The sequence below is a fragment of the Brienomyrus brachyistius genome, chromosome 13 (assembly GCF_023856365.1).
Source record: "Brienomyrus brachyistius isolate T26 chromosome 13, BBRACH_0.4, whole genome shotgun sequence".
NCBI lineage: Eukaryota > Metazoa > Chordata > Actinopteri > Osteoglossiformes > Mormyridae > Brienomyrus > Brienomyrus brachyistius.
The window spans coordinates 21425731-21452060 of record NC_064545.1 but is presented as its reverse complement, the minus strand read 5'-3'; the positions used below and the strand labels follow the sequence as shown (position 1 = coordinate 21452060).

The window sequence follows — 26330 nt, the reverse complement described above, 5'->3', positions numbered from 1 at the left end:
AATAAGACTTGAAAAGACATGTGAAAAAGTAAGGCGGGCTGGAACATTCTGGTCATCTTTCCCCAAAGGTTTACTCGCGTTTGAGTGACAACGCTGCATGGTTCGATGGTATAACGCAACCCGTGGTGATGGATCGGATTGTGTATGTTTACCTTGGAGCTTTCTGAGCGACGACCCGACCTGTTGACACGGATTACGGTGCTACCGCTGGTATCGGTGACGGCCGCATACCAGGAGGTCGCGACCTTGACAAGATCCAAGGCAGAGCTGGGGGTCAGAACACGGTGGCTATCCACTGCCGGCTCACCTGCTAGCAACGGAAGATGAGGACCAAATGAAGGGGGGAGAGAGAGAGAGAGAGGGAGAGAGAGAGGGAGAGAAAAACATGACGTCTAATACAAAGTGGCCAGTGGCTTTTTTGACTCTTGGCATGCTTTGAGCAGGATATGAACTGTGACTTTCCAGACCTGTTTGCACAAAAGCGATGTTCCTTTGAAGGAGGCCTGGGATTGACGGCTTTTTCTCCCATTGTGCGGTGCGGGGTCAAGGGCCGAGGCACTCATACCGGTGGAGCATGACAGCGAGGGGAGAAGTTACACTCAGAGAACACACAGGGCCTTGAGCCTTTGCCTTTGTGTCCACGGCGGACCCCGTGCTCGCATGGGCAGACAATGAGGGTCACGGCGGTGGGACCGGCTACCGCCTGAATCAAATGGCCAACGCTCACTGGCGTAGAACAAATCTGTGAAGAGGTCTTCCTGTGTGATTAGCACCCCCTTACCCTTCTCGCTCTTTTCAACCCACTTGTCCCCCCCCACCAGACACCTAAGCTTTGATGAGAAATGACAAAGAAGTAACCCACTTTTAGGCAACGCTTAGTGCTTTTTTCCACATTAATTTGAAGGTTTTTACTACTTATTTGATGTGGCGGCAATTAGAGGGAGGCTTCAGTGCTCCATGAGGGTGAAATGGCCTCTTCAATAAACACAATTATGCTCTGAAAAGAAACAAAAAGCCTACAAGACAGATAACATGGCGACATCAAAAAGCGAACTGGACGTGCTCGGAACTATTATGGCTTGCTCCCCTTTCATGTGAGCAAAGTGTTACTTTTCTCATGAGAAATCTCGTCAAGACTGAGTGACATAATAGGACGGACAGCCCCAACCTCCATATGCTAAGCACTTTATTTATATGGGTACCTGGGCCCTCTCTGGGCTACCTCCTTGATTTGTCCCACTTTGAAGACCCAAGTGAGTCTCTATAACGATTACAGACCTGTCAACGAAATATTTAGTCTTCATAAGATAAAGATTAATCACACAACCTTTGACAAGATCTACCAAATCAGGAAGCAGGTCCTTGATTCTTTTGTTTTCGAAATGACAAAACACTCCTCATTGCAAGCAAAGACTAAATTCATACAGGTCTAAGCTGGTATCATACATTCTAACTGAAACTAATATACTTTCATAGAATACTGTAAACACACAAGCAAACAAACAATAAAGTGATATCTTTCAACATCTTTGGAAGAAGGCCATTTTCCATTTGGTATATCAATGACTTTGTTCGGCAACCCCGGTCAATTAATAATACTTAATTAACGAAACTGATTACAGCATTAGATATGGCACAATGTTTGGAGAATAGGTTGGAAATGTTATTTTAAGTTTACGATACAATTGCTCATTAAGTCATCAAAAGAGCAAATGGGATGACAGAAAGTATCACCGCCAGGATGTCACAGGATGTATCGTATCTGATGCAGAGCCTGATGTGGTGTCTCTCTCCACCCTCTGTTTCTTGTCATGTTCTTTTCATAGGACATACGCCTTCATCGTTTACTTATATAATGGCACACAACACTTATAGCTGAATATTTGAAACCATAAAAGTCACATGTGACCAATCTGCAAGTTTTCTACTAGCTTACAATCTGTTACAAATCATGTACATTTGATTTTATGTCCCTAACAATTTCCGATCAAAAGACGCTGCATTGCTCTTTGTCCATTCCTATCTTTACTCACACACAATTCCCCCAAAAGATTCTAAAAGTACAAACTGACAACTGGTTTTTGAGAGAGGGCAGATCCATCTGGCGTGGATTCCAGACACTGACAGGTGTCACATTTTGTCTGCAGCTTGCTGAGAAGGTACCGAACACTGGTTTAATGTGGCCTATTGTGGCACTTTGATTGAAAGAGTACTTCACACTCAGTCTTACTCCTACATCTTCAGTTTTACAGGGAACTGGCAGGTAGGTGAAGTCTTTCCCAATGGTTCACAGAAGTGTATGGGACTGTAACAGTGGTGGGGGTGACTGAGGACGCCTCCTGGGACAATCCCTGGGGGGGGGGGGGGGGGGGGTTCTCTGACAGTTCCATTGACATGACGCCCAGTGGGTGTCTTCTTCAGTCAGCTTGAAGGCTACAGATTGCTACCTTGTCATCGGCTGCATTCAGGCGGCCAGCTTGTGATAGCTATCCCTTCAAGACTGAATGCAGATCAAACCCTCCAGATGGATACACCACGAAGGCTTATATGCATGAGAATGAGCTCAGCTGAATGTCTTCTGTCGCGCCGCAAAAATATGCTTCCAATGTATCTGCAGTCACAATGTAACTAACTTCACAACCAAAAAGAGAATTAAACACAGCAGCCCATCAGATTTTGGCACTAATAATGTCCAGTGAAAAACAAAATCCGTTTTTTCTTTCCAATTTGAAATTCGTATCATTTTCTCAAATCCCTACAATTAATGTTGTGCTCACAATTAACTTTAGAGAATGTTTCGGGAATTACAATATGTCAATGGAAGTCTTCTACGATGTGAGCCTACCCTATCCCATCTGTCTATTGGACCGATGCATGAATACATGACAACACGGTCAGCTTTCCTGATTCTTTATGTAGTCTGAGTACTGTATTCGGCTATATTATGCAGGCCATCCTAATTAAAGGATACATTCCAGATATGTCTTCCCAGGAAATGTACTGAACCTAGAATACACAGAGATTGGGTGTCCTGGTCAAGGTGTATTTAAACTTAAAAACGACACTTCCAATACGATTTTCCTGCTAGCAGTCTGAAAAAGAGGCAAGGCCTTATATGCTGGTGTCCATAGCTGTGCTTAGAAGGCGTTTGGCACAGCCACTAAGAGGATAGCGCTGTGTTTGTGTCTTCAACCATATTCACTCTTGCTTTGATGCCTTTAGCCATCTGAGGTCCTCATACAGATGTTGGATGGTTATGTAGGAGATAGACAACCTGTTTCTTATGGACATTAATCCTACTGATTCCTACCATAGGAGATATAATGAGCCTGGACAACACAACTCTGTATGTATTCAGCATAATATTTGGTCCAATTATATTGTAGAAAATGGAATATAAACTAAAGTCACTTCAGTATCTTCAGCTGCTGAATGACTCATTCTTTCTAACCTGATCCTCTTAGAGTAATTTGTCTCTTCACTGCTATACAGCGGCATCTCGAATCTCCATTCTGAAAGCCATTGCTGCTGTCCACTTTCCATTTGTTCAGGCTATATTTCTGTTGCTGCTAGCACAGTAATCATCTTCTGATCCAATTTATGCTTTGATAGCACTGATATATGGTAGTTCACTAGACTTCGGTTCAGATGGGTTGGGACCTTGAATTTGCTTTTGATGAAGCTTCACTGGAGAGCAGATTCTTTCTCCACTACAATCTCTGAGGATCAGGTTGAGGCTCATCAGGCTGATGAGAAGGTGCTGACAACTTATTGGCTCTTTATCGTCTGGGACAATGACTTAGAATATTACTCAAGTCTGCAACATCCATTTAATCTAATGTGGTTTGTCTAACAGTGTCGAAACAACTAAGATTTTCCGTGTAATTTATCAAGCATGAGGTATTACTCTCCAAACGCAAGATGTTTCCATTTCCCACTTTATAGAAGTGACACAATTATTATCTACAAAGGCAGCAGACAAGAAGAGTTCTTTGCGGACCTCCTTAACCAATCGGTGTTACATGATTGTGGAACAAACAAAACCTTATTTAATTATAAGAATTAATAAATTGGATAGCATTAAACACCGCATAGTATTCAAGGACTGAAAGCACACTCAAAGCACTCTGTTTTGTCAGGGATAGTACATTATAGAGTTATACTGCGTATTTACAAACGGTATTTTACTGTCATATTTATTACAACTGAGACTAAAAAATCGAGTTGAAGAAAATATTGTAGAATGTGAAGTCTAGCCATCTAATGAGCAACAGAATGAAGAATTCCCCATCGTGATGTAGGGGCAGCTTTTATATATTCTAGACCTTTTTAATATCTTTAAGAATTACCGGCACCTGACCTCCTAAAAGCGGAGCATCAAACACAAGAGCAAGAGCGTAACCCAGTTCAGGGTGAAGCTGGATGGCTCTAAGGCTCCCCCTGGTCCAGCATACAGGGCACTGATGCCGATGTGATCTCCATACTGCCAGGCTGCCAGGAGACAGCAAATTGTGTCCGTCGTCAATGCAAATTAAACCGGGTCCTACCAAGGGAAAAATTCACATCACAGAGAGAGTGCAACTCAGCACAGAAACAAATTAAGGGCATTAACTGTGGAGAGAAAAGCAAGGCCAAGCATGAGCAAATGAAACAGGAACCACTGGACGCACCACATGTTGCCTGATGGAAGGATCACCTTTACGGATGCTAGCTACACAACAGCTTTCAGGTGTAGGTATACATTGTGTTTGATATGGGGCTGTCAGAGGTGTTGCAGGTCCCTCCATGTTTAATTTTGTGGGATTTACCTGTCAACGACGCGTGAATAAGTAAAGGTCCCCAGTAGGCCTCACTTCTGTGTCATTTAAAGGGTGACATCGCACCAGTTTGAATAAGAAAAGTCAAACACTGGGAACGATCAAAGGATACTGACAAGTTAAATAAAGTAACAGTCGTAAGAAAGGGCTATTGGAATTTTTTAGTGAGTGCAACATTGGCCAAAAATGAGGCATGGCTAGTGCCCAGTGGAGAGAGAAGGCCATGATGCATCCCAGGATAGGTGGGCCACCAGTAAAGACTCCAGGAGTTGGTACATATCAGCACTGACTGCACACTCATACACGTTTGTGGGTATGGGTCCATGCAACCTCATATTATTACAGACACTCAGCTCCAAAGCAAACAATACTGAACTACACAATACTGAACTACACAATACTGAACTACACAATACTGAACTACACAATACTGAACTGCTGTTCTCTGCAGTAGGCAGTACTGGTCGAAGCCCATGTGATTCCCCAGGCAAACCTCACTGCTGATACCTCCAGAGACAAAGAGAAATCGGCGTGCGTTGCCAAGACGACGCCCCCTCAGAAGATGGTACTCCAGCCGGTCGCCAGGGTTGCCTGTCCAGCGGAGTACTCTCTGGTACACAGACAGAACATTTAAAAAAAAATGTTTAACTACTTCTTTAACAAAAATTACCTAGAGATGTATTAACTGAAATAAATCATTATCACCAAAGTGATAGTGTTACTAGTGTGTTTCTGCAAATTAATTAAAATAACTTGATTCTTTCTTTATGTGTTGATCTGTAAGTTTCAGATTATTTATCAAGTTACTTTACATTAGACTATATTATATAAAGTTCTGCAATCTCTAAAAACTGGAAGTATTTCAATAATTTTGGCCACTAGTGTATATGAGGGGGGTAAATAAATAAATATTATATACAGCACTATGCTAAAGTCGTAGGCAGTCAAAGGAAGTTATTAAAACCGTTTATCTGGGTAGTAAGCAAATATTTGCTCAAATTAGAGGTTAGTTTTAAAAATCTATGGTACGATATGTCAGGTCTGCTGCATTTTCTGTTCTTTGTCCATTTTTTATTTATTTGGGTGATTTGTTTTAACGTTCCAATGTTTCCCATAGAGGAATGCACTTGGCAAATGCACATACTACGCAAAAGCCTTAGACAGTTAGAGCCACTGTACTTATATGGGTAGTAAGCGAATATTTGGTCAGAAGGAAAAAAACACTGTTTAATATTAGAACATATAACACAAAAAAAGTAACAGGAATTTCTCCAAAAAGTTGCTGATATCTTACAGAAGGACACCGCCTCAGTTCCAAAACCTCTCCTGATGGGGCACCTCAGCCATTCCAGGTAGATGGTAAACGTCACCACCAGCTCGCTTAATTAATTTAAATAGTTTTAAAAAGTCAGTGAGGTATTGATTGGCCATATGAGGTCTGCTAGTGGTCGAGTCAAAAAAATACATGGATGCATTGCGTCTACAAATACCGGGGTGATTTTAGAACGGTTACACTGACACACATGACAGACATAATATCATAGCTTCACATCAGCATGAAGATCATTTAAACATCATTTCCTTTGGCTGCCTGAGACCTGTATGTGTAAAACTAGCATCATTGTCAGGGATAGGCTGGAAACATTTCCTATAGTTAAATGGTGCTGAAGTAGCTCAGCCAGACCATTCTGTTCCACACAATAAAAACCGTAGAAAATGGGGGGGGGGGGTTAAGTTACAGGTGGTCACATTTAAACTGCTGATGAATGGTAGGTGTTGGGCTACCTTTGAATGTAGATAAAAGGGGATGCGATCATTGGTCCAATGCCAAGAGGGACATCCTCGCTTCTCCGTTGGCAGCAGTGCATGACAGTGGGGGGGGGGGGGCTACGTATGTGAGGAATCTCCTCCATCCCCCAATGAGCAGGTGGAATCTTTGGAGGGCGCTCGCTGCTGCTCTCCCAGGCCACCTCTGGGGACGGGGCGTCTCACAAGCCGATCCTGATGACGGTGCAGGGGCCAGCGAGGGCAGCGTCTGCTCAGTGCCTCTTCAATACAGCCAGGAAGAATCTGCTGATCAATTAGTGAAACAGGAGATGTGGCAGCTAGTCTCCCAGAGCATGAGGTGGGGAGGGAAGGAAGGCCAGACCTCCCACCCCACACACAGAGTTAACCCCTTCCGTTCACACCCGCCCAGGCCTGGGGCACAAGATGGCTTCATCAGATATTTTTTGTGCCAATCACATCGAACTATTTTTACCCACTCAGATGAAGCTGAATAGCAAAAATAACCCGAAACAAACAAACAAACAAATAAAACAAACAAACAAACAAACAAACAAACAAACAAACACAGACAGACAGACAGACAGACAGACAGACAGACAGACAGACAGACAGACAGATAGATAGATAGATAGATAGATAGATAGATAGATAGATAGATAGATAGATAGATAGATAGATAGATAGGGTTTTCCATAAGGCTAATGGTAACTGAACTCACTTGTGTACAGGCATGCATTGCACAGTTGTAAAACTCTCTGAGCTACAATCATGAATTCCAGTGTCTCATATCTGTCTCATAAAACAGGAGAGCAACAGACTATTTAAAAGCACAAACTGCAACGTGATGCTGAACATCTTCCTGTGAATGTCTGTCTGCAGCTTGGACGTCCTGGAGAGTGCGAGAGAGGGAGCTGCCTCTTGCACGCCTGGCCGGGCGGCTGCGTGTAAAAGCATGTTTTGCAAAATGAGACTGATCATCTATGGCCTCAGGACTGAACTGCAGATGTGCCGTTATTTTCTTTTTAGCAGGACTGTGATTTTTACACCCGGTTCGATCCGGTACAAGAACAAGGCAGCATTAGCACAGTGCTTTATGGGCTGTTCGCAGGTGCAAAGGAGTCAAAATGATTCATTTAGACCAGTGGTTCTCGACCTTGGCTCTCAGGACCCACTGCCCTGCTTGTTTTCCAGCTATCCCTGCCCCACACACCGCTGATTACCTGGATCAGGTGTGTTCAGTCATTCAGAAGCTGAAAGACAGCTGGGACTTGTGCGTAGGGCAGGGATAGCAGGAAAACAAGCAGGGCAGTGGGGCCCGAGGACCGAGTTTGAGAACCACTGGCTTAGACAAACGGACCTGCTGACTGAGTAAATGCACTCGGCACAATCTGAAAAAGCACGACTTGTACTTTCTCCATGAGGGACACCCCCCCCCCCCCCCCCAAGCCCCCCGGCCCCTTCCCTCTCTCCTTTCAACGGCGCTGGCAGACTTCAGGGCTAATTGCATGAGCCCTTGCCAGACACTTTTCTGGACTGCAGCAGATTGTCTGAGGATTTGGCCTTTTTCAAAACGTCGAGTAGCTTTATCTCGCTTTTGGCCGAGGAGCCCAGACTGAATCTGGTGCGGAGAATAAGCGAAGCCAGCTGAGGCTGTACTGGGCTCCGCATCGATTGGAACAAGGCTGGGGGGGGGGGGGGCATCCTAGGCAAACGTTCCCACCCCAACAAATTTCCTCGAATGCATCCATGTCAACCTGCAGGGAGAACAGAGAGATGGAAGACTAAACAAAACAAAGACTGAGGTGAAAGTTTTCAGCCTGGGTAGCGACGGACATCGTGCTGTGGTCTCTCAGCTTAAGTCCTCCTGTGCCTTTGACCACATATATGAGGACGTTTCTCAGGTCTTCGAGAACCACGTCCCTTTGCCAGGGTAAACAGGAAAACCTCAGCAATGGTTTCTGTCGTACGTTGTACGTGAGAGTGTGTGTGTACTGAGCTGGAACAAAAACGTAACAGCCCAGCTATGTTCTAACTCTGCTTCAGATGGGTTAAATAATAAAATTACAGATATCAGTGTCCTTTTGTTTTAGTCATTGTTGTCAATGTATGCAAATGCCTAACGGGGCTATAGTCTGCCAGCGGTGCCGCCCAAATTATTTTATTCGGATATATTCTTTTCATTTGAACATGGGATTTAACTGGAATAATTGGCACAAACATTCAAGTACCAGAGAAATGTGTTAGAATAATGACCAGCAAGCACACGGGGAGTCCCAACTGACGCGAAGAGCAGACATCGGGGGCCTTTGTGATGCTGCATTTAATTTGTCCTCAGGAACAAATGGTGGCTGTGTCTGAAGACCGTTTACAGCGGCTACCAGAATGGGGCGCCAAAAAGGCGAGATAGGCGCCCCCCTCCGCGTGGCTCAGGAGGGGGTGTGGGCCTTGGCACGCCTGGCAGGGCAGGAGGCCACGGCCTGGACGCAGCCCTGTGATTTAGTGGCAGCTGAGTGCCAGCGAGGCTTCTGCCTTCGGTCTGCTGGCTGACGCCCAGGATGAGTCAGAAGATGTTTGACGTCACGTTACACAGCAACTGAAAAGCCAGAACATCTCACACAGAAGAAAACTCAACCAGGCCAGTCTGGCATACTATCCAGAACCCTCCAGACTACAGAGAAACTTTAAAGGCAGCTACATGGAGGAGACATGGAGTGGAACAGAGTGCAGGGCAGTAACTGAAGAACACATGAGCTGGTTTGTTCAAGACGTTAAGCATCGCTGTTTTCAATCCTGGCGAATCCAGGCCGTTTGGTAGAAAGCATAGGGTGCTGAAACATCCTCGCAAAGACTCACGTTCAGCTACAACTTTTCTTACCATTGACATACAATGAACGTCCGACATTGTTCCATTATTTAATGACTCTCTCACAATGATTCAGTGATTACCTACAATAATCAGCGGCGCCTGTAAAAAAATTTGATCGCGGTGACCATCAGGGTCTATGGCTAACCTACGATGTAAGTTAGCAAACGAGGTATATGGGGAGGCCCAGGTCCATTGCTGGTGATGATCAAAACATTTATAACGAAAGAAAAACAATTGAAAAGACACCAACCAATTTTTAAATTGCCATCTTTTATTTGTGTGGCCCAAAAAAAACAAATCGCTAACTGATAAGGAAACGGACCCAAAAAAGCGATTATTTGTAGCTCAGCAGGTTAGAATGCTGTGCCTGGGATCGGAAGGTTGCTGGCTACCATCCCCGGAGTTGGGCTCCTAAGCGAGGCCCTCGAGTCCCCAGTTTCTGCAGCGATTGTCTGATTCTGCTTTCTGGGAATGTTCCTTTGAATAGAAACTTCAGCAAAATAAATGAAATGTAAACCTCAGTCCATGGGCTGCGGTGCGAGACGACAAGACGCACGATGAGCTCGCTCCATCCTCACAGGCCTTCTCAGGACGCCTGCTGCATTATTCTGAAGCACTGTAGGTCTGAAATCCATGTCACTGGCAGATAAAATACTACACGCTGGAACCGCTAAATGGGAGACCTAGACGTGCTCTTGTGAAGCTCGGTTTCTTTTTAAAGCGCAGGTCACACATAAATAGGAGTCAGCCAGCATCCCTATTTGGTGCGGAGCGAAAGGAATTTTCTCCCGGAACCACATGCAAACAGACTGGGAAAAATAAAGCGACCAATCTGTATGTAAAAAAGGCAAAGTAACTAGGTGTCACGCTCTCTGCACATATAATCTCACATATAGCTGTTACACTAATCCTCCATCATGAAATGCAGTAAAACACTGGCAATGCTATCTTAGAGGAGACAAGGGCCAGCTATTCAGTGTGAAAGTCTTCGGCAGGACTAAACACTAAGTGCGGTCCACAGGGAAGATCTCAAGGCATCAGAGCCCATAAATCATCACTCATCTGGAGGGCAAAAATTGCTTCCCAATGTATTCCTTCCTAAAAATAGCTCATCATTTCCATTATCCGTGCATCGTTTGAAAGAACTTGCCATTTTCAGAGATCCCTCAGATATTTGGTTGTGTGACATCATTTTCATTCCATTTTTTTTTTTAAAATAATTTATTAAAACCGCAACATGACACTAAGCCAGGAAAAGCAAATCCCTGACATTTGGACTATGTGTGAAATATGCAAGAGCAACCCTTCTCTATGTAATTACAGTTAAGCTGTGGAAGGACATTCTCTGCCGTTCCTGAGGGTTGGGGGAAACTTGTTGAACAGGTTTTCGTAAATAAACACACACAAGCGCGCACACACACACACACACACACACACACACACACACACACACACACACAAAGCCTCACAGCCCCATGAAAGTTATTCACCGCATCCCACCTCCTCCTATTTCCCTGCTTCTGATGTCTAGATGTGACCAACATGCTCCCTCACAGACCACGTGTGATGCTTCTAGCACATTCCAAAGCCAAAGACAGACATTCCCAACACACTTCCTGCTCAGTCTGAAAACATCTGAACTAACATCATGCCAAAGACTAACCTGGTTATTGGCTAACTTGCTAACTGAACACCATGAAAATGCTTTGAACACTAAACTGCATTTAGCAACAATAGCTGAGAAATGAAATAATTAAGAGCGGCTTCTGCAACCTGTCACACACTCTGATGCTGATGATTTCAGCACTTTTGTTCAACTCAAACACAACTGTGTTTTTTGGATGAAAATAAACCATCGATCCATCTTCTGTAGCCAATTGTCCTATGCAAGGTTGTACGGAGAGTGCAGGGCTAGGGCTCAGCCCCTCGTCCCAGACACCAAGCCATCGCAGGGCACACTCACGCACCAGTCACTCACGCACCATTCACTCACGCACCATTCACTCACGCACCAGTCACTCACACACCAGTCACGCACCAGTCACTCACGCACCAGTCACTCACACACTAGTCACTCACACACCAGTCACTCACACACCAGTCACTCACGCACCAGTCACTCACGCACCAGTCACTCACACACGCACACCTAAAGGTAATTTAGTAACCCTAATTGGCCTCAGCATGTTTCTGGACTGTGGGGGTAGACCGGAGTACCCGCAGGAAACCCGACAGGGATAACCTGTAAACTCCTCACACTCGCTGCAGCAAAGGCTCGAACTCAGGTCCCACAGGTAGGAGGTCACAGTGCAAACCGCTGCACAACCCCGACATTAAAATTTAACAAGAACTGTTTTAAGACACATTTTTAATAGAACATCCGTGGGTGGCCTCTGACTTACTGCTATAAGAGTGTTACTGGTTGTTACGGGGTCTTTGCAGTTCTTGCTAGAGCAAAACAGACAGGTTTCATATGGCTATGCTACATATTTCAGGTTTTAATGAACACATTCCTGCAGCTTTAGACAAACAACATCAAAAACCCCTCAGAGAGCCTCTCTAAACAAAAGGAAAGCAGATTAACGCCGGGAGATTAGGGCCCAGTGAGGTGCAACAGCAGAACACAAGTTGAAGGTTAAATGCGAAAGCAGAACTTCAGCATGGCTCTAGTCCAAAGTAGCAGCAAACATAGTTTAATATTTAACCGTATTTCCTTCCTCTTGTGACAAATCAGTGCAGGAAAATTATGAGGAAATCACACTTCCATTTCCACTTATCTGATTATAAAAAAAAACATAACAGCTATTTCTGCAAACAATTACACTGGGAAACTCTAAACTATATACTTGAATATTTGTAAAGCTTTGGTTTTACTGGTGACATATAATGAAATATGACATTCTGGGAAAAGACACTGTTTTTATATATCTTGCGAGTGTTTTTACTGTCTTTATCATACGTTTTATATATTTTCATCCAACACTATGTACACATCTAACTGCTTTACATTTACAATCCTGCCTGGACATTTTTATGAACATAATTCTGATTAAAGGCCCACTTGGAACTTGAACTGACAGCATTTTGGACAGAAACACATGTGCAGCATCGCAGGGCATGCAGGTGTGTTATAGCGATCTCCCGCCCCCCCCCCCCCCATCTCCCCACATACTTTTCCCAATGTTTCACATGTTTTCCCAAAACAAATTCGACATCCAAAAAAAGGTGTGGAAAAATGTCATCCTTCATCGAGCTCCCTGGCCATATGGGAGCTATGTGGGACCAGCAGGTCTGAGCACAGACATGAACATCGAGACTAAAAAACAGGTTCTTTCCAAAAGCTGTGGCTGGACTCAGGCTGCAAACATTCTTATTCCACACTTGACACTTAGGTCACACATTCGCCACTTTATATCTGTCAACTATCACCTTATTATTCTAAACCCCAGTCTTATTTATTGGTTATGAACTGTTCCTTTATTGATTGATAGTTTACATAACTGTCCTTTGATTTGTGTCTTTGTTGCTGCTTACTGATGCTGCAATTAGATCTGAGGCGAACAGTGTTTCACTGCACAATCCTGCAGTGTAGATGGACATATTCGCCTGCCGAACGTGAGCCGAGAGACAGTCTGCATGCCTCATAACACTTGCCGTTCCATGACCCCCCCCCCCCCCTCATGTTTTTCACTTTTTGACTGTCCCACCCCTTAAACCCCCCTCCCCAGTTACTTTTTGGATTTCCTATTCAACCAGGAATACCGGGACAGAGAGGGAGGGGGTGGAATTCGGCACTGTCACATAAAGCCGGCATTTCTCGGCTTTCAAATATCTTACCCTGAGACCCTCGCAGCTTTGATATTTTAAGTACGTATCACAACAAAGGGGCAGCGAATAACTGGAAAGGTAATGCAGTATATTAAGGCCGCTAATGGCTTCAACTGTTGTGAGCGGTTCTCCCCCCGAAAGAAGAGACTCATCCCTTGAGCCCTATTTAGTTTCAAAGTGAGAGGAAGGGTGTGTGAGTGGGGGGTGGCAGAGGGGCAGGGGGAGTTACCTGCCTACTAGGCATACCTCTGCAATACAATAAAAGTTATGTTTGATTGCTGTTTGAGATGAACGTACGAGACCTTGGGGCCACATAACTCTGACTTAGCACAAACAAGATGTAAATACTGCCCTCCACGCCAACGGATCAAATGGAGAGCATGGCAGAGGCCTGGGAGAACGGTCTCCGTAGGGCTCAGCCCCTCATTCAGGTGCTTCCCCCCCGGGGGCACCACCATACACAGCTATGCTCAGCTGCGGTCGTGCATTTTGACTGTGAGGTAAGCCGATAGGTGACTGGGCACCTCAGATCTCATGTTACTAGGTTACCGCTGAGCCAATTAGGCATCTATGTGCAAAGTGGAGGCAATAACGAACTTAAACAATGCGCAAAATTACAAGATAATAGTAAACCTCGTTGCCTATGGTCACAATGTAGAACTGCTAAATTATCAGATCTCTTAGCATAGCAATACATGCACAAAATTTGAATATTGCAGTAACATTTTGACTGACGCAGCTCTATGTACAACACAATCTCGCTGGCTATGCATGGTAACAGAAAGACTTTCAGTTTCAAGTGTGAGTGATTATTTTAAATTAATGCACCAAGAAAGGTAACATATCAACACTTCAGTGAACCAATACCAGCACGAAATACCATCTGAATCTAGAGCCGCTACAGAAAATACACCTGGAATCCCCCGCCCCCAAAAGCAAGCAGTCTTTCATGAATTTAACATTTAATCTCATTCAATGAAATCGGTCAGACGTCCTACCACCTGTTACTCTATTGTAAAACTGGGCAAGATATCAAAGCATTTGCATGTGCTGACAGTGGGATTTATGCTACAGGCTGCACTTGATGCATAACCTCATAAGGCAGCAATGTGTTAAATAGAAAAGTAACATTGTGAAGCAGCAGTGTGATGTCACAATGCACTGTCTCCATGGTATCTTACCCTGAATTATAGACTAAGCAGGATGGTTAGCATGTGGCTATGGCTAGGACATTCCTGTTCCTCATTAAGCTCGTCCCCGGCCCCAAGCCAGCAGCCCAGCACCCTCACGGCCTTTAAAAACTCACGCGTACACACCCCAAAGATGTCTGTACCCTACTTCTCATTGTCTCACCTTTATTTATAAGCCTACAAGCTTATTTATTATTTGCCATCTTTATTTTAACACTAAAGGCCATGGTTTTAGTCATTTACAAACACATTCATAACAAATAATAATGCATTCGTAAAGCATTATAAACATGGCTATAAAAATGCATAAAAAGGCATATCACAGTAAAGTCATGTGTATGATGCATTATGAATGCTTTATGAAGACAACCTTCAACAAATATCCTTTTCACTAAATACTCACCATTCCCCACATTCCAGCCTGCGCTATTTTCCATTTCGGTTTACATGCCGGGTAAACCATCGAGTGTGGTGCACATTCCCAGGATGCAGTGTGGGAAGGCTTTTCATTCTCTAGTCACACTCAGCAGCACTGGCATCCCATCTAGGCTGCACTGCAGCCTTCTGCTCCACACTGCATGGAAATGGCCTTGGATCCCCTTATCATCCGCCAATAAGTGGATGTAAAAAGGATGGACGGATTCTGTATTCTTTTTTATATATATATATGTGGTTTATCGTGATTACTAGATCATTTACAATGTAATACAGCCACAACACCACCAATGCCAGACCTGAACGGTGTGTCAGCTCTTCATAATAGTTAGTTTAAATGGGAACTAACAGCTGGCTGGAATTAAAAGACAGTTATTATGAAGCTATACTTATAGCGCTCAAAATGTCATGAGATTGATTTCCAGGAGGGTGTGGCAGTCGCTCTGAGCTAAACCACTTAAGATGCCATCTTGCAGTTTACCCTCCCCCCCCCCCCCCCCCCCACGCCTTTATAAAGTGCCTGTTGCATTGTATCAAGCCAATTTTTGCTCATTTAAAGGAAATGCTTCCATCATATCGCCCCTTTGTTTGCAATTGAATTTAACGACCCGGGGCTCCTGCCGCTGACAGCCTACTTGCAGCCTGAGAATCAAATGCGTGGCATTAACATAGCTTAGCGTCGTCAGCTCAGGGATGTCAGCAAACACCGTTTAAGTGAGAAGAGCCATTCAAGGGGGATGCCTGTCAACACCCCAAAATTACCCAGCCCTTGAATGAGCACTGCGGCAGGCTGGGGTGTGAGGGAGAGGTGGCCGACCGGGAAGCATTCTGAAATGAAGCTGCGGTACAGGACGGTCCTAAGGAGACTGGGAATCCCCTGGGTGACACCCAGAGCAGCCAGCGCACCTCTGTGGCCTAAAACAGCTATAGAGTGAAATCCCTCTCAGTGGAGCACATGTCCGCACACAACCATTACACGAGTCAGTGAAGATCCACTCTGCCACAAAGTCAGTGCCCCAGAAATCATTAATTCAGCCCTAATGGACTAATCTCACTTGTTTATGACTAGTAATTATACTCTCTGATTTAATGGTTGCTGAAATTCCCATGCCAACCCATGTAACTGTGGATACAAAACCATTCATTTCTGAAAAGTTAATTGATGATAAGATGCCTAACCATAGTGGATACTGCCAAGAAATGACTATTCTGGGATGACCAGAAGGAAGAAGTTCCATTACCTCCGACAACACGATTCAGTCGCCCAACAGAAACGTTTTACTCTGACGAATTAATGACTTTTGCGTCGTCTTACTGTTACCGCGCCGTGCACCGAAAAATCTGTCGCTGAAAATGAGCGACAAACTATTTTGCAATTTGACAGGTTTCCCCCTACATCCTTCCCCTAAAATATGCTGTGACGTGCTCCAAGAGCACAACATGCATGTGCGCATGAGCCCTGGGAACAATGGTCACGCCGCAGAGCTGCCCGCCTACCCATCTCTCTCCAGCCATGATTGAGCTGCATTCTCATTCGCGGGTCCCTGCTGGGCGCCTGGTCCTGCCGTCGGTGGCTTTATATTAAAGGGAAATTAGGTGACATTGAGTTTCAAATTAGCCGCTGACAGCTGCTGCGTCTCTGTCGCTAGGGGGGGAGCGGGGGTGCCAGGAATGACGATGACACCTTCGTCATTCGGACGGGACCCTCCGACAGACCCTGGGGGCAGGGGGCAGGACTGTGGACTCCTGTCAAACTGAGGGACACACATTTTACAATATAGCACTGCCTCCCTCGCCCGACTAGCTAAATGCAAACACCATGTAAGTCAATCATCGGACGAAACGACACAGACTGCCAGCTGATCACAAACCCGCCACAGCCGTTTCGGTATTTCACTCGTGATGCCAGCTTAGGACCATGGTCACTGCGTTCCATTGGAGGGAGCAGTGCATTGGGAGAGAGCCTAAAAAGCCCGTCTTTCTTAAACCCAAAGGCATGCATTCAAAGAGACCCAGAGATATCAGAAAGTGTATCCAGTTTCAAGTGAGAGAGACCTTCCTTTAATGCTGTAGTTTGAAGTGCTGTTTCCTAATCGGCTGTTGCTCTGATGGATATCTGCTCTCACAAAGGTGAGGTGGCAATGTCATCTCCTTCCTTTTCTGCGTGAGGTGTTCAAGCTTCATTTAGCCTGAGTGCCCAAGTGCCTCCTGTGGACTTAAGTGCTGGAAATTTCCTCTGCAAGGATCGATTCCAGGTGAATATCTAGAGCATTTATTTGACAAAATAAATAAATAAATAAATAACATTAAAAATAGAGACCATGACCATGACCAGTGGCAACAATTTTTTTTCAGAATTAATACGATAAAAAAAACTCCTTAACAAAAGAAAATAAAAGCACAATTTCCATTAAAACATCAATAGACATCAACTAAAAGAATGAGACAGGTTATTTTGACTATTTTCGTAAGACCCCTCTTCTGTATTTTTTAAAGCATAATTTTAAACAAATAGAGCAACAGTGTCAGGATAAAATGACAACACGCTAATAATTATCTACTGCTTGACATCCACGCGAAATTACAAGAGAAATGCGTACATATCTGGTAAGGTACACTTCTATTCATAGAGGAGGCGCCTAAGAAGATTTTAAAGTATACTAATATTGTTAATAATTTCGAATAAATGCAGTTTGCGTATCAGTACATTTCAGATAGCAGAACAGGGGTAAGAAGCATTTCCTAGGCAACCACGCAGACACGCCGGAAAGTGCATTAAAGGGTTAACGATGCTAAAACTGACCTGTTGAAACGGGGTATGGGAATGAAATGGTTGCCAATTTGTTTGCAATGGGTTCGAACTGTACGGGAGTCCTTTTAGCCCTGACAGGCAGGTGAGATCAAAGTAAAGCGGGACAAAAGGGGCTCAGCGGCGATTTGTCAGGGGACGAAAGGCAGCCCCGTCTGGGAAAGTGGCTGCAGCCTCGGCCGCGCCCTCAGATCACTAGCGCACCAAAAAGAAAGGATGGCATGAGAAAAAGTACAGCAGAAAAGGTTCAAAGGTCAGTTTGATTTGATTTGGAGTATTGGTGCCTCCTTTTTTTCTACAAAAGAACCAAGAAAGCGAACCAGTGCCTAATAACCATTGTAATCTCGCAAAAGACTCTTTGTGTGCACGATTTTTTGGAATGTATGGGCAATTAAAAGACAAGGACGAAATGTTTCTTTCGCGTAAATCTGTAAATCTCTGTTACTCACAGGCGAGCCAGCGCCAGTACAATATGGGATATAAAATTAACTTAACGGAGAACAAATGCAATATTTAGTAACAGAAATACATTTAAAGGTACAATATTACTGTATAATATTTAATAATAGTTTATTAATCGAATAGCCCATCGTCGAAAGAGGGTTTGCAAATGCACCGAAAAAAACTTCAATTGAAATATCAGAGAAACAACGGCGTTAGTCTGGCAAGCTGTCAAAGTAACGAACGAACGAACGAGCGAACACTACGATCACCCCACATAATCCTAAAGGATTTGGGATGTTTTATGTTTGAACTAGTAATGGCTTTTTAATTGAAGAGGGAGGTGGCTCTTCGATTGACACTCCCACCTCCTTGGTATTTATTGCACTTACAAATTGAAACTTCCCCTTCTATTGAATTTAAGATTTACGAGGGATAATCATTTGCTAGGGGGTTTGTTTAAAAATTTAAAAATTTGTTTACCATACATGCACAACAACAACATCGCACATGGAATTGGACTGCGACGATTGCACATGAATTAGTTCTTAACACTCACGTGAACATTGATTGCAATTTTAGAAAACTGTGAAACAAAACGCTGGTCTTTTGTGGCAGCGTAAAAAGTCGATAAAATACATAGTTTGACCCATGGCATGCACTTATTAAGGGTATAATTGTGGACTTTCTTTGCATACGGGCTATACGCTATTAATAAAACATAGTCAGGAAGACACGTCAGACCATATATATAAACCTCAATCAAACCACATCAAAGATTCAGTCAGAAACTGTCGAGGAAAGTGTTTGAATTTGATTTCTTGTTTAATGAGCCTACATAGGCTAGAGAACAATACACTAATTTCCTAAAGCAAGTTAAGTGTGTGACCAACCAGATTTTTTAAAAATGTTATTTTACAGAATAACAACGCATTCCTGAGAGGCTCTGAGGCATAACACTGAGTGCAAATTCTGCTATTACACCAAAGGGTGGAGGGACTTACAGATTATGGTGCTAATTATGGAAATTGAAACCATAACGGAACGAAGATGGAAGCAATTTCAGCAAAAGTGATTTACGCGTTATTCTTCCACCCGTCAACTCCATCCTTCTTGCGGCTTCAATGTTTTAAACACGTTTATTCGGAGATATTTATTATACCCGTACAGTGAAGCTAATAGTAGGCTATACCACGATTTCATTTTAGGAAAAGCATCTGAGACAAATGAATTATAATAAATGGGATCAAATGTTTAAAGTGTGAACAAAACAAATACAGCTGCGGATATTATTTCATAACTGGAAAACATACAACCTACTGCTATGTGTGTCTCTATTATAAAGTGAATAACATACGCGAATCTGGGAACCTTTTAGAAATTCTCGTCATACTGATAGTCTAAGATCCCCCCCCCCCATGCTATTTTAATTTGCGAGAAAATCCGATGCATTTACATTCTGCATTAAAACAGTCTGCATTTTACGCTTGGCTGTAAAAAGTAAATTAGCAAGGAGATACTTGGCAGGGGAAAAAATGACTGGAATATGTTATTTCGAGAATGCAAAGATAGAATCGCATATTATTAAAATCTGGAGCAACTTGTTTTTATGAAAAATGAAGTACACAAGATTTAACGACCGCAGACGTCCTTACAAATATACCAACTATAGGTAGGACACATTATTTTTATATACAAGTCAATCTATTTATAATAAACGGCTCTACTCATATGTTGGAACAGAATCATCCCATTTAATTCAGCTGTTTCGAATATATAACCTTGTGTGTCCCATGTGTGAATCGCTCCAGTTTTGCATCTCTTAAGATAGTTGGCATGTAATGTGGATCGAGATAGATAGTAGCACGCCCGAGGTAATATACATCGCAAAGCTCAGACTGTGTAATTTTCGAATGTATAATTGGCCTTTTGGGTTTTTCAAAGGAGCAACTGAGAAGAAACTCTGCCCTCAGTCGGACCCTTCTTTGTGATGCGGTTTTCTGCAATAAGCCACACTGTGTAATGCAGTGTAATTTTATCCACACTGCACTCTCATAGTTCACACAAGACTGATACCTTGCCTCCCTACCCCTTTGTATCAATTGGTCAAAGTTAAGGCTATTGTTGGCGGAAGGTTCTTTTATTCCTGTGCGCCGTCGATCAGTGAAATCTCACGACAGGCTCCCTTGTGAAATACGCTGTTTTTGTGCAGTTTATTTAGAGAGCAAAAAGAGGGGGGGGGGAGTACTGATGATTATCGCTTGGATTATTCCTCGCCGCTGTCACCTCGGTCATCCTAATCGATGACTTGAGGTTACTAGATCACTGCCAATAAAAAGGAGAGATCGTGGCAGATAAAATTGCCAATGTTACGTGGGCTGGACCAATGCGCTTTGCTCGCAGTGCCGAGGCAAACAAGACTTCTTTGATGGGACCCCTTGAGTCAGTTTTTTGCATTCTAGCAAGCGGACTAAGATTTTCGGCCATGCCACAATGGTTATAATTCTAGCCTGGGTGTTGCTGAGCTTCTTGGATCCCAGTAAGCAGGACTTGTCTCCGATCCTCGGTAAGACTCCCAAGGAGCCCTGTGCCACGGATCAGGCATGTGACCCTCGGCAGCGGAGAGATGCTGGCGGACGTGGTGGTGTTTATGAGCACCTTGGAGGAGCACCAAGACGCAGGAAGCTGTACTGTGCCACGAAGTACCATCTGCAAATACACCCAAACGGGAAAATAGACGGATCTCTCGAAGAGAACAACCCATACAGTAAGAAGGTTTTCTTTGTACATAATGCCTCGTTTAAATGTAAGGAGCTTCAGGTAAACAGTGTAATAAGCTTCTTGTGTAGGAGGTAAGCGATACTGTACACATACTTAATCTGAGTATCATTTCAAATTCAATAACTTATTTGAATTATTTTCATGCATTGCTATGCCTCATGTGAACTTCAAAGTAACTATAATTTTAATAACTGAAAGACTGTACTTTTGAATATGAGCAAACGATCCATTGATCCATTATAACTTTTACTCTGTAAATTCAAATGTGACATTTAGTACTTTGTAGCGATCTGTATTTTCCCCGAATAATATTGTTTTATCAGATTACAAACTATAAAATTTTTAATATAAACATACTGTTCAAAGACACTTTTACAGCCCTTGAACGACTAATTTGAAAATGTTACATACAGTGTTAAGTCGGGCATATATTTTATGAGAATGTATAAGCTTCTTAAACAAAAAAGTTATATGAGAAATATTGATAAGCTACCGAAAGGAAAACGTGCATGCTTTGATCTTTATTAACTGCTCATATGACCTGCTCGCATGAATCATTTTTTCACTTATTTTATACTGAGTATGCATACAGATTTACCATAAACATTGCATTTTGCAGTCAGCTATTTAGTATACTGACAGGGATTATCTTGATTATCCAACTAAAAAAATATTCTTGCAGGATATGCTTGAATAAGGGCCGATGAAAACTAAATTTCCTAAAGATTATTGCTTAAGTAAGGAAGCGCTAATATTACTGTAGTTTTTTCTACTTTTTTCGTGTCGAAAGAGTGAATTTACTGCATTTTAGACCAAGAATGTCAGACCATTATTAAATGGCTTTAAATTGTTTTTTTTTCGTTCAGGATTAATCGAACCTAGAGTTCAATGTCATTCGGCTTTTCTTTGGATTGACCGTAAATCTCATTGACCCTAGTCAGAGTTTAATCCAACTCATTGTCTAAAGTCTCGATAAATGGTGAGTCGATTCTTTGTAGAAGTCAAACAAGCAAGTGCTTCTGCTAATCGGCTACCCTTCGCTTTCATACCAGGCAGGTAATTGCTGCTGGCACTATTTGTCCCATTTATAGAAGGCAAGGGAGAGAACTTTTGGTAAAAGAGGTCTAATCCAGTATATCAACGTGGGCGACTTTATTGTCTGTTGTTGACGGTATTTAACTTGAAAGCTGCGTATAAAATCTGCCCCCTACTAGTGGTTTTTCAATGCCCGCTTCAAACTGTTATTGATTGTGTAGTTTTTAATTAGGTGAACACACACTTCTTAATAAGGTCGTTTAGTTTGCACTGCAGATTCGGGAGATTCCTCCCTAAATAGACGCGTTGCCCTTGATTTCAATCGATATATTAACACAATGCTCTGCCTTGGTTCGCGATAGGTATATTGGAAATCACAGCGGTTGACGTCGGAGTGGTGGCGATAAAGGGTCTGTTTTCGGGCAGATATCTGGCCATGAACAAAAAAGGACGGCTCTACGCCTCGGTAAGTATACTACCTAACATTTTTAAAACGCCGCATCTATATGCCTGTATCGGATCACACGCGTCAGACTCCTCGCTTCTCCAAGGTGTTGCACATATTCTTCTCATTCGAAGTATTTTCAGCGGGGGTTCTCTTACAGATGCTAAAAATCAAATAAGGTTCGCTTACCGCTTGTTTATTACGGCCCTGTAGTATGTTAACATACACCAAGCCTGCACTTCAGAAGCTGCACAGTCAAGCTGGTGGAACATATCTGTTACTAAAAAGGTTCCGTTTTTTTAATAGAATGACGTAGAATATGAACTCAGCCTACAGTAGCCCGAGGAGACAGCTCTTTACAAGTCTCCATTCATAGCCTCCTACTGCAGGCAAAAACACCATTCATTCCTAGCTCTCAGGTGACTCGATATCCATGTTCAAGTGAATGAATGTATGCGATTATTCAGTGTCCATGGTGAATTTCATACTGTAACTATATAGTATATACAGTACCATGTGAAAGTATGCATCTTCCATAACTGCTAATCCAGTACTGGGTTGTGGCATTATGTTATAAAGCACAAGGAACGAGGCGGGAACGTGCTAGACAGAATGACAGAGCATTAAGGGGACTGCAGACACACACAGAACTACAATCGCACACACTACCGATGAGTCAGAGGCACCAATTCACACAGAGTCCAGACGGGTCGAATCAGCATTGGGATTTAGACAGCGCTGCCAATTAAGCCACCATTTAAAAACAGCTGTCATCCATCAACCATTAACAGGTTTATTTCCTTAAATGTGAAGATTTCTGATCACAGAAACACTCAGAGAGGCTTTGTACTTCTTCCTAAGGAGGCGTTTAACAAGGAATGCGAGTTTGTGGAGCGGATCCATGAGCTTGGCTATAACACTTACGCCTCCCGGCACTACCGGACAGCGCCACCGTCGGCCCAGGGTGGCAGGAGGCGAGCCAGCGCCGAAAGACTGTGGTACGTGTCCATCAACGGGAAGGGTCGACCCAGGAGAGGATTTAAGACACGCCGGACAGAGAAGGCCTCGCTTTTTCTGCCCAGGGTTTTGGGAAGCAAGGACCACGAGATGGTACACCTGTTCCATACCAGCCGGGGGTACCAGGAGAACACCCTGAGGCAGCCGGGACAGTCCGAGCGAAGGCGGGACAGGGAGCGGAAGTCATCTGCCACGTCCAAAAAGTCAGACGATTGACACGGGTCACCTGCTGGCAATCGGGCTCAACTTTTCCAATCAAGTCATGTGGTGGATGTTTGCATCATCAGGGAGATGATGACAGTCCCAAAGCATGTATGAGGACACAATGAACTTTTCCTCCACAGACTAGCTGGTGCTTTTGTGTTGCAGGAAAGATGGTTCCCAAATGAAAAGTCTTATATTTACATACAATAGGTGTGTGTGACTGACTTTACAGGACCAAAAACAATGCTGCTGGAATATCACATTCAGAACTGTAGGTTGCTGATTATCAGAAGCTGTGCTACCCATTTAGTATTTGAAGACAAATGTACTGTATATATGTGTGTCACTTTTACTGTAAGTTTTCATAAATACAGATTGTGTTTACGTTCTTATAGTTTGAGGAGTTTATTTTGCATTTAGGTCAGTATGTTTGCTACAGCTAAATAAAGCATTCAAGCCTGCGAATACACAGCAAAGCACTTTGCGAAACACGACAGGCTACTATTTTAAACTGCAAAAAAGTACAGTGTATGTTTCTGTTTGCCTATTTATTTTGACCCATTGTTCTTTAAATTATTTGATTTGCTCATTGTTATTGATTTCATGTTATTGTTTTCTTAATAACATCCATATGACCATTAATGTACACAGTATTTGTGTCCCTTGGCTTCTTATTTTTAAAATGCTATAATATTTTACCTTCCATTGTGGACGTCTGGATGGCATGGCTTAACAATATAATTATGGCATAATATAGCTAATTATTAGGTCCTTAGAATCAGACAGATATTGGTTTGGCAAACAAACTTAAGTCACTAAGTATCTCATTTTTAAAAGTTCAGATACACATCAAAAGTTTAAAGTAAGTGGTTTATATTAGATAAATTACACAGTCTGGCAAAACACATGTGGGCGCCCCTATTAATTAGAGGAATTCCCTAATTAAGCCACACCCATTGCTGACACAGGAAGTATAACTAAGCACAGTCATGTCATCCTCCGTAACATATAGTAGTAGCAGAGTGGGTGGTTGTGCAGGACAGGTTAGTGACTTTCCACATGACGTCATCATAGGACGCCATCAATTCGCCACATTTCCACCCAGCATTAACATCCAACCTGATTGGGAGCAAATCCCACCAGCAATGTTCCAACATCCAATGGAAAGCCTTCCCAGAAGAGACGAGGATATTATAGTAGCAAAGGGTGAACCAAGATCACTAACACATTGAAACAAGCTGGTGTCCACTTTTGCCTATATAATGTGTTTGGGAGACTAATAAATTACATGGGAATATGTTAGCTGTGGTTTTCGTTTTTTGTCATTAGACAGCATCAGCATATAAAAATACACGGTACTAAAGTTTCACAAGTATGTTCTGTATGGAGATTGCAGACAAAAAACATGGGGGAACCTGCATGCATTACAAGAGAGCGGATTCTTTCTTCTTTGCAACAATTTGGTGTGGAGCTTTGCAGTCTGAACCTGATCCCATGCTCATGAGAAGACTGGGGCTACGTTGCAGCGCTGCTGAATGAAAGAACCCTCCGGAGAGTTCTATTCAGGCCCCCGCTTTGTGGCTGCCTTACCTGCTTTCCTATGACATCATACATTTGGAGAAAGAGATCGACCGTTAATGGAGGGGAACACGAGCAAGAAAAAAGTGTAAAACCTAAAAAAAAATTAAGACTGAGCTGTGCATTATACTTCTAATGGCTATTTCTAAGGTGCTAAGGTTCTAAGCTACATGCTGTTAGTGTTCAGAAACACACAGGAATTAAAGCCAGTTATTCTATACTTCGTAGGTGGAAAGTCCCACATTTCACAATGGCTTTATCCTTTGGAAGGATCTATTCCCCGAGGTACGCGTGCAAAAATAAGTAAGGAAATCAGCCTATGAGAAAAAACTCCGTTACTGATATTGGTTGCTGGGGGCTTCTATGAATTCCGAAGTGAGTATGACCTTGGGAAAGCAGCACGGTGACCCCCAAACTAATGTATCCATCATACAGGATAATGATCTGAGTGAATGATATCCTTAAAGCAATTAAAGGTCTGTATCTCTTTTGTTTTCTCTATTTGACATATAGGCTATTTACGATTTCTAGAATGATCCAATCTGTAAATAAGGAGAATAGAATTTTTTTCTCTCTGAAGAAAAGTTCCTGGTCATCCTACGAGTGCATTTGAATGCTTTATGATATATATTTCCCAGCAGCCAAGTCAGCTAGAATGTACCGCATGGTATAGTGGGACCAGTCCAGCCATCCTGCAAAACATCAATCCAGTAAACAAACTCAAGTCCAGCACTTTCATTCCAAGAAACTTTTTTGCTTCTCATGCAACTTACAACACTGCACCCTAGGGGCATTTTTTCCAGTTTAATTTCACAATACACAATAAGCAGTCGAGATAAACAGTCTGTGCCAAAGAGAAGTACCATGCAGATGCTGTTTAAACACACCTACTACAGATTTCAGTTTAAAATCTGGAGCCAATGGGAAGTTCTCACTGATGCTGTCAGTGCATGAAAGCACCACAGAGACACTCAGGACAAGTCTGTATACCGGCCAGCTGTCTGTACACTAAATGAGGTCTCCTAGTAGCTAACATGCAGCGAACATGCTACTTTATACCTCATTTTATGGACAACTGGGTATTGAAAATGGATGG

The 26330-nt window shown here is 43.1% G+C and overlaps 1 protein-coding gene and 1 long non-coding RNA gene across 5 annotated transcripts in view; one reads left to right on the top strand and one right to left on the bottom strand.

Annotated features, from left to right (window-relative positions):
* Window positions 1-26330, bottom strand: part of LOC125706886 (uncharacterized) — a 56974-nt gene that overhangs the window by 10872 nt on the left and 19772 nt on the right. For 2 of the 4 annotated variants that reach the window (XR_007382089.1, XR_007382090.1), the window contains exons 4-5: window positions 6603-6887; window positions 153-5427 (exon numbers count right to left, since the gene is read on the bottom strand). This is a non-coding gene — a long non-coding RNA (uncharacterized LOC125706886). The remainder of the gene's footprint in view (window positions 1-152; window positions 5428-6602; window positions 6888-26330) is intronic. The other 2 variants (XR_007382088.1, XR_007382091.1) reach the window with 2 other exon arrangements.
* LOC125706880 (fibroblast growth factor 3-like) lies at window positions 20645-24299 on the top strand. The gene is made up of 3 exons (XM_048973732.1): window positions 20645-20941; window positions 22353-22456; window positions 23297-24299. The coding sequence occupies exons 1-3, from the start codon at window positions 20668-20670 to the stop codon at window positions 23666-23668; spliced, it is 750 nt and encodes a 249-aa protein (XP_048829689.1). The 5' UTR covers window positions 20645-20667; the 3' UTR covers window positions 23669-24299.

Bases quoted from the DNA above. Each gene is read 5' to 3' on its own strand.
- LOC125706880 (XM_048973732.1), top strand. From the start codon at position 20,668: ATGGTTATAATTCTAGCCTGGGTGTTGCTGAGCTTCTTGGATCCCAGT. The intron at 20,942-22,352 runs GTAAGAAGGTTT...GGTTCGCGATAG, and splicing joins CGAAGAGAACAACCCATACA to GTATATTGGAAATCACAGCG. The intron at 22,457-23,296 runs GTAAGTATACTA...CTTCTTCCTAAG, and splicing joins AAGGACGGCTCTACGCCTCG to GAGGCGTTTAACAAGGAATG.